The sequence below is a fragment of the Solanum verrucosum genome, unplaced genomic scaffold, assembly GCF_900185275.1.
Source record: "Solanum verrucosum unplaced genomic scaffold, falcon-dt-bn FXZP01000107.1, whole genome shotgun sequence".
Taxonomy (NCBI): Eukaryota; Viridiplantae; Streptophyta; class Magnoliopsida; order Solanales; family Solanaceae; genus Solanum; species Solanum verrucosum.
Genome location: NW_026020273.1, coordinates 801242 through 810200, shown reverse-complemented (window position 1 = coordinate 810200; position 8959 = coordinate 801242). Strand labels below are relative to the sequence as shown.

Genomic DNA, 8959 nt, shown 5'->3' with positions numbered 1-8959 from the left:
ATCAAATATTGTGTGAAAAAAGGGATTTCTTTGCGGTAAGGGCAAAAGTTTCATTGTTAAAGATTTATTATCTTGGTGATTGTTGTTTGTGTATATGAATGTGTCTATTGGTGTGTCTATGTCATGAATTGATCTGTATGAGTTAGCTTGTTAAGTCTAAATAAAATGATTTGTACTGTTCTGAAAATATTTAAGAGGGTGATTTTTCAAAAATGTCATGTGATTGTTTGAGAAGATTTTTTATCCTATATATTATGCGAGCAAGTCTTTGAATGTTCCTCAAAAGAACTACACGGTCACTGAACAGGAATTACTTGTTGTAGTCTTTCTGTTTGAGAAATTTAGATCATATTTGTTGGGCACTAAAGTCATTCTACATACTAATCATTCGGCATTATGGTATCTTATGGAAATGAAGGATGCAAAACAAAGACTAACTGGATGGGTATTGTTGTTGTAAGATTTTGATTTTGAGGTTACATAGAAAGGGGAAAAGAAACCAAGTGGTTGATCACTTGTCCAGATTAGAATTAGAGGAAATGATGAAGTTAGATGATGGATTTGAGATAAATGATGTGCTCCCCGTGAACAGGTATTGGCTGCTTCTTTTGATCTTATCCCTTGGTTCACAGATTTCGTCAATTATTTGGAAAGAGATGTGGTGCCTTCGAATTTGTCATTCCACCAAAGAAGGAAATTTATGTCTGATGTGAAGAAGTTTTTCTGGGAGGAGCCTTACTTGTTTCATATATGTGCTGATGGGATTATTCATTGTTGTGTGCCTGAGGTTAAGATGATGTGTTTATTGGAGGATTGTCATTCGTCTCTTGTTGGTGGTTATCATAGTGGTATCCGTACTACCCATAAAATATTGTTACGTGGGTATTATTGGCCTACTATTCACCAAGATGCTCATGATTTCGCCAAGTTATGTGATCGCTGCCAAAGAGAAGGAGCTATTTCAAAAAAGCAAGAACTCCCAATGATTCTTATACTAGTTATTGAGTTGTTCGATGTCTGGGGTCTTGATTTTATGGGTCCATTTTTGAGCTCGAATGGAATGAAGTACATACTTGTAGTGGTTGTTTATGTACCTAAATGGGGGGAAGTTGTTGCGCTTTCAAACAATGAAGGAAGAGAGTCACTACATTTCTGAAAAGAGTATTTTCTCTAGATTTGGTACATCATTATTAGTGATGGAGGTTCCACTTTTGTAATAGGTTATTCAAGGCATTGCATGACAAGTATAGTGTTCTTCATAGTGTAGCAACTTCTTATCATCCGCAGTCTAGCGGGCAAGTGGAAGTATAAAATAGAGAGATCAAGTAGATTCTTCCAAAGACTATGAATGCAAAAAGAATTGGTTGGTCAAAAAAGCTTGATGATGCTCTATGGGGCTATCGCACCATGTTCAAGACTCCCATAGGTATGTCCCCCTACCAACTTGTGTTTGGGAAGTCTTGGCATTTGCCTGTAGAGTTAGAGAATAAAGTGATATGGGCACTCAAGAAGCAGTATTTGGATTGGGATGTTGAATCAAGTCAAAGGTTGAATGATTTGAATGAGCTCAATGAGTTTCACCTAAAAGCATATAAAAGTTCAGCTTTGTACAAGCAGAAAATGAAGAGGTACCATGATCAAAATATCTAAAAGCGTTAGTTTGTTCCTGGTGATTTGGTTCTCTTATTCAATTAAAGGTTGCGGTTGTTTCCTGGCAAGCTCAAGTCCAAGTAAGTTGGGACGTTCAAAGTGGTAAAAGTGTTTTCACATGGAGCAGTTGAACTAGAAAATAAGAAAGGAACGAGGTTCAAGGTGAATGGTCAACGGATCAAAGTCTACATAGGCCAACAGGAAGAGGTCAAAGAGGTGATCGAAGAATGGGACATTGATAAGTTTGAGTAATTAAAGGGCTTTACGTCGTGTTGCTATGTTAAATCAAGCGCTACTTGAGAGGCAATTCAAGATGTAAAATCTAGCTAATATTAGGAATTTTTCTATTTTAGTATTTTTTTAGGATATGTAATGATTTTTCTATTTTAGTATGTTTTTAGGGTATGTAAGGATTTTTCTAGTGATTTTTAGGTTTTGTCGAGTCCTAGTTTTGGCTGGACTAGGGTAGTATAGTGTATGTGTCCACAAAGACTCAAGAAAAATAAAAAAAGGAAGTTCTAATGTTTGCTACGTGTGCAAGAAATAAAAGAAGAATCTAAAAAATTGTTGGTGCAGAGGGTCTACGGTTCCCATAGACAGTCTATTTTTCCACCGATAGACCGTAGATGGCATCCGTAGATCCCACATATGTATTCTGAAAATTCATCAAGTGTTGAGAGGAACCACGACACCCATCCACGAACCGTAGTTTCAACTATGGACCATCGATGGCGTATCGTTGGTCTAAGACTGGTAAGACATGGTCGACCCGACCCGCTACCATAATAATAATAATAAAACCCTTCAATTTTATTAAACATCCCCTATTTTCCTCTTTTCCCAACCGTTACAAAACGTTTATCCTCCATATTCCGCCCCTACACATTCACGTACACCCTTTCAAACTCCCACACTTCACCTTATAAATATATCTTCTTCCCATTTCTGCCATTCCGTCATATTTTCACTTCTCCCAAATTCTTATCCTTCTCCTAAAATCAAAGGTTGTGTGGTTGGTGTCAAGTAATTTCGGTGTCAAAAAGGTCTACAGGTACACACTCACACAACTTTGTACTACTTGAAAGGTATTGATTTGAATTTGAACTTTTCAATTTGTAGTTGAAATCAAAAAGTTGCTTCTTGACCTTGCGTATAAATTAATTGTTAAATTCGATATGAATAGTTAAGAAGTACCCTTGAAATGACGGTTTACTGAGTGTTGTTGATTATTGTGATGAAAGCATGTGATTATTACATTCTAGTTGTGTTCTTGTCTTAGGGTTTCGAAGTTAATATTTGTGTATGTATGAATAGCATGATTGGAACCCTAGGGATAATAGAGTAACATTAAAATATGTTGAAATGCATGTTCTAGAAGCTCTTTGGTAGTTCAAAAAATAATATTGTGAAGTTTGGGTAAAATGTGAATTTTGATCTGAAACAGTACTGGTCCATGACCATGATCTAGGGGTCGTAGGGCAACCTACGGATCGTAGGTATGGTTCCGTTGATCAGCCACACAATCCAATAGCCTAAGTGTTGAACCACAGTTTTGCTTAGGGTTCGTCGTTCCATCGATTGACCGATCAAATGCATCGTCTGTCACGACCCGAGAGTACCCCCTAGTCGTAACATGGCATATTCGACCCCGAAGGGGTCTTATACGAGCCACATAGTCATTCATTGCATTCAATAATGAAAATAGTGCGGAATAAATAAAAAAAAAACTTATTTACATCCACACATTTAAACTTCATTAAAACAACTTTAAAAACACACAGCGAAAGTCTAAGTCTCACATGGCCATCTTAGACACAGTCACAAAACATAAGTAGGGACACGGCCCTTTACAATCAAAAGAAGTCTATTAAGTCTATTACATGAACAAAAGAACTTAAAAGTCTTATCCTCGAATCCATGAGGACATACCAAGTCTTGGAGGAAAGCAATCCAACACTTCAAACTAGCTAGGAGGGATCACTTGCCGGAACCTACACTTATAGTAAAATATGAAGAATATGGGTTAGTACACAAAATGTACTAAGTATGATGACCATGCAAGACATGCTTTAAAAGGGACATTTTGGTTAGAAACCATGCATTATGCCACTTTTTGAAGTACCATGAATAGTTGCATAAAAGACATACAATACAAGCATAAACATCAAGTAAGTCATAATATTACCTTTAAACAATTTCAACGTGAAAACCTTTACCTTGGACCTTCACCTCAAGAAACCCTTATGCTATACCTCGTGCAATGTATGGATGGCGTCCCATACCACCATCCATACTAAGGCACCACATTAAGGTCACTTAAGGTAACTTATCATTCCTTTCTTTCACCTTTGCACAATATTCATACATAAGAGGTATATCATCACTTAAGACATGACAAGGGAAAATAACTCATAATATAACCCAAGTATAGCATGCATCTCATATTAAGCATTTGAGAGCCAACATTCTTTAATAACCTCATTTAGGCCACAATTGTATCACATACATTAGGATTTAGAGAAACTCACTATGACCCTCTCCAAGCCTACTCGTGCAATGTATAGGTAGCATCTCATACTACTACCTACACTTTGTAGAACCTATCAAGAAACCATAATGAAATCTCGCATGATGGGAAGTAAGTGTTTAACCGACATAGACCATGAGAGCTTGTCATGGAATCCGGTGTCATAAGTCCCCACACCGTAAAGAGGTGGTCTACTTGCCTAAGGAAGACCGGTATATAGCTTAATGGATCCACTAGCTACCTATGCGGGCACATAGTTTATAGGATAAGGTAGACGATCATTGAAACTCATGCCTAACTATTGGGGGAGTTTCCATCTAACCAAATCCACTCGGTGCTTAGCCAACATTCCCATAGAATAGTTCGTTACCTTGACATTATCACATATGAGAGGTGCCATTGGCCTACCAACTCCAAATTACATTTATTAACACGTGAAAGGGTGCTTTAAGCCTACCGTTTCAAGGTTCATTTAGGAAAGCTCATTAACTCCTCTTGAAAGGGTGCCATGGGCCTACCGGTTCAAGTCTCATCATTAACCTTCATGGAAAGGTACCATAGGCCTACCGATTCCAAGGTTCATTATAAGCTCGTGTGGAAGGGTGCCACTAGCCTACCGATCCGAGGATTCAACAATCAACAATATAATCATTTATACAAGAAAATGATGCATAAGCCCTACCAATTCAAGGTATACTTTATATTGAAGAATCCTTCATATTCTATCATCAACATCCATGAGTGTCAAATTGAGAAATAATCTTTCAATAGCAACACCTTTACGTTCATAACATGATCACATTATCTTCATTGAATTCTCATTCATATAATGTCATGATAACACTCCAATTTCTCATACTATGCCTTTAAGGCCATGGTCACAATACATTCCATAATTAAACACCTCCACCATAAGTGGATCAAACCAAGCAAGAACAATTTTTATCCATAATATGAGATTAAGCCAACTTACCATCCTCCAAAGCCATAATAACCATTACTCAATTCCCAACAATTCTATCACCACAAGGTGATTCACCCATAATTTGCCCCATAAGGCCACAATCCTCAATTCATTCATATACCAACAATTCATCATAAATAGATATACAAAACCATATAAATCAACAATACAATCCGATCTAAACACAATTTCATCAACATTAAATCATAGGCATTAAACCCACTTCATAAGCAAATTCGAGGCTTTTAATGAAAACATGGGTTCTTGAAGGAGTTTCATATAAAATCATCTTAAAATCATAAATACAACTTCAATTCACCAATATAATGACTTTGAAAACATTTTACCCATGAACCCATACCTAGAATGGAAAATAGAAGTTTTATTCTTTGAAGACTTTTGAAACCCTTTTTAATGGACTCCTTGAAGGAAAGATGATCAAGGATCAAGGGTCACCATACCTTTGCTATGATCTCCCACGAAATTTGATGAAGAAAGCCTTGAATCCAAAGCCCTAGCTCCCACTTCTTCTTCTTCTTAATGGAGGATTGTAGAGAGGGAAATGTTTTAGGGATGGGAATTGAACTAATGGTATCTAGGAAATAATATATGTCCTTTGGAAGAATGGTACAACACTTAGAAAAAAAATGAGGCGGGTGAACAGTAACCACGCCTACTGGAAATTGCCTTTTCCTGCCAAACAGATTTTACGAAAATGGGCATAACTTCTTCGTCCGAACTCCGAATGAGATGAAACGAAGTGCGTTAGGTAGCTAACTCAAAGGGCTTTCCATGGATATATTATTGGCCACCCAAATAATTTGTGTTCAAGGAGATATGACCCTCCAAAGTAGACCCTCGAAAAAGGCTTCACTTGGAAATTTCGGATTTTGATACGGTTGCTCTAAAATTTGGGTTTGACCCATTTTCCACTCAATTTGACCCCCTAAACAAGAATATGAAGTCGGATTTTCGAAAAACGAAACGGATCTTTTTATATACAGCTAAACAAGTTTCCGGTAACTTCCGAAGCACATTTTTAAGAACTTTTTGGGTCAAATTCAGATATAATCATTTCATTAAGCTCTCGACTCCAAACTCACATGTGAGGCTCTAGTTTCACTCTATCATTTTCCGGGTCGTTACACCGTCGTTCCAATTTCTAAGACCAATTTTGAGACACCCTGACCTACGGTGGGCACCGACGGTCCATCGTTCACTCTACGGCCCATAGGTACTACCCGTAAGTCCCAAAAATAGTCACTGTCCAGAATGTTTTTTTAAGTTCAAAATTTATTTTGTTTCTTTTTCTTGGTTTGTATTGAGTTGTTTGAATACTAACAAGTCTTCCACAGGTATAATGGCGCTAAAGCAAGCACATACCTACCAATGCAAGTATAAGGCCATGTCAATGGCACCCTCGGCTCAATAACTTGTTGATGGTGAACCTGAATCCAGTGCCAGTGAGTCTGAATTTAACCCGGGTACGACTAGGACCTCCCCTACGCCACCTCTGACTATGAGGAAACGAGTCAAACAGATTGTCTTTGATGATGAGCATTCATCTAGCTATGATGATGCCCAGTTTGAGAAAGGGGGCAACTTTCGAATTCTGAGAATAGGGAGTCGTAGTCCAAATCTTGCTCTAATTCAGTAGCGGCCTTGGCATGTAATGCCACAAGTACGGGATTAGCCCATGATCCTCCTGGTACTCGATATGAGCCAGTACTCTTATCTATGGAGCCGAACAGATATTGCGTCCTCGGGATTTACCAAATATATGAGGATACGATTTTTGTCAATGAGCATGAGAAGTTTGTTTGGACCATTACTGAGGAGTGATGGGTACTTACTAGGACCCTCCACACGGTGCCAGAGATTCATGACCTATTCAAACGATACAGATGCAAGTGGATGGAGGAGAATCCTAGCAAGTATAGCTCGGAGACAGTGAGGGATTTCTACGCTTCATATGCAGCTAATGTGGAGAACGCTATGCCACCATGAGCTAAGCCATTGGCTCACCCTCCATTGTTGACTATGTTGGTGTAGGGTATCCCCGTTGACCTATCTGAGACCACCATCCACTATTTTATTTACGGCCACACGTATGCTTAGTTGCTTAATATAGTTGAGTATGAATATCGGATGGGCATAGTGCAGAACAGGGGTTTTATGAGGGAATCCAAGCAGCGAGAGACCTTACTTTGATGGATGGATGGATCACTGATGCTTATCGTAACCAATGACACTACGATATGGTATGCGTGTCTATGATCGTCGATAATATAGTAACTCAACCAAGGGTAGGGGTCGTGTCCCAAGGGAGCGGTTTTGAGAATTGATAGAAAAATAGAATTTACATTCTAACTAGTCGTAGCTAAAGATATTAATGAACAAAAACATAGTAAATAAAAGAGGGTGACACGAAAGTGTCAAATATCAAATGGGGGTTTTGTAACAAGTGATAAAACAGTAAAATAAACACGAAAATCAAGTATAGGGAAAAGTTCTTGGGATGTGAACCGCAATACAAGTTGAGATAAATTGTTGGGTGCATGCTTTCAATAGGAAATTTTTAAGACAATAGTGACTAGGCTAAGCTTTAAATGGAAATAAGCTCCCTCTCGGGCAACTTACCCCGTTTCAAATGTGTTCCTCTCGGACACCCATTTGCCGTATGAAGACCAGTCTACGCCTAACCCCACTCATTCTCTCGAGGTGAGTGTTAGGATATGGGACTAGGGCTCACCCTCTCGGGCTGAACCTCATGTTGACCCACTCCTTAGACCATCAGTCTAGTGGTTTTGGTTTTGCGACCTTCCTCTCGGGCAAGCCAAAAACACATGGGTGGCTTTGTATTTGAAACTACAAACCATTTCGATTAAACCACAACCACTAGGTGAAATCACCATTAAAATACATCTAACTTATCAGCAAACAAGACCCAACAAGAATATCAACCCATATTTGCTAAATCACACCCCAAGAATGGGGGTTTTTAGCCACACATTAAGAAATAAGAAATTATACCTACATGATAATGAAATCAACTGGGTATAAGAAATTAAACCTTAAATTAAGCAAAGGAAAATGAATAGAGAAAACCCACTTCCAAACTTGGGGAAGAAGAACTCCTTTCTTTAAGTCTCCACAAAACCCTCTCCAAACTTGAGAGAAAATACAGAAAATACTATAGATTAATAATATTTTTTTACTATAAAATGTTCCACTCCATAAAAATCTCTTAAGACTACAATGCTAACACTAGTATTTATAGTTTTCACAGATTGTGTTGCGGAGGATTGTTCGACAACATTAGTCGAGATTGCCGATGAAGTCGGCGATCCGCCTTTTGGTCAGCTCATCGCCTTCAGTGTCTTGCCTTTAGCATCCTCGCATTCTAGATCATTGGGCGGTACAGTACTGCTTCGCAGAACTGATCGGCGACTCGCCGACTGGTCCTTTCCTCGCCTTGTGATCCACTTCCTTCAAGGCTTCGCATACTGGAACGAAGGGCGGTTCATGTCATTTCAGTGACTCGCCAAGTTAAACTCGGCGATCCGCATAATTTCATTTCTTGTTCTTTTCAACCCTATTTGCTCCGTTTTGCGCCTAAGTGTCCATCAACAAAGATTTTCATGCTCGCAATACTTGCTACTTGTGCAAGTTCAAGCTCAACAAAAGTATCTAAATGTCCTCGCACAAAGAATGATTTCATATTCACACACAGATATGAGTCAAAAATAAGAACACAATGCATGTTTTCACCCATAGGTTTGCCCTTATTTTCCAATCGACTTTCGATCCAGCTTACT

General features: G+C 38.6%; 1 protein-coding gene across 1 annotated transcript; it reads left to right on the top strand.

Moving 5' to 3' along the window:
- The first annotated feature begins 1344 nt into the window (after positions 1-1344).
- Positions 1345-7148, top strand: LOC125833804 (uncharacterized). Its single transcript, XM_049512974.1, has 3 exons — positions 1345-1628; positions 1698-1730; positions 7046-7148. Exons 1-3 carry the CDS (start codon positions 1345-1347, stop codon positions 7146-7148), a joined length of 420 nt encoding a protein of 139 aa, XP_049368931.1.
- Positions 7149-8959: the final 1811 nt, after the last annotated feature.

Bases quoted from the DNA above. Each gene is read 5' to 3' on its own strand.
- LOC125833804 (XM_049512974.1), top strand. From the start codon at position 1,345: ATGAATGCAAAAAGAATTGGTTGGTCAAAAAAGCTTGATGATGCTCTA. The intron at 1,629-1,697 runs GTACCATGATCA...ATTCAATTAAAG, and splicing joins TACAAGCAGAAAATGAAGAG to GTTGCGGTTGTTTCCTGGCA. The intron at 1,731-7,045 runs GTAAGTTGGGAC...CAAACGATACAG, and splicing joins CCTGGCAAGCTCAAGTCCAA to ATGCAAGTGGATGGAGGAGA.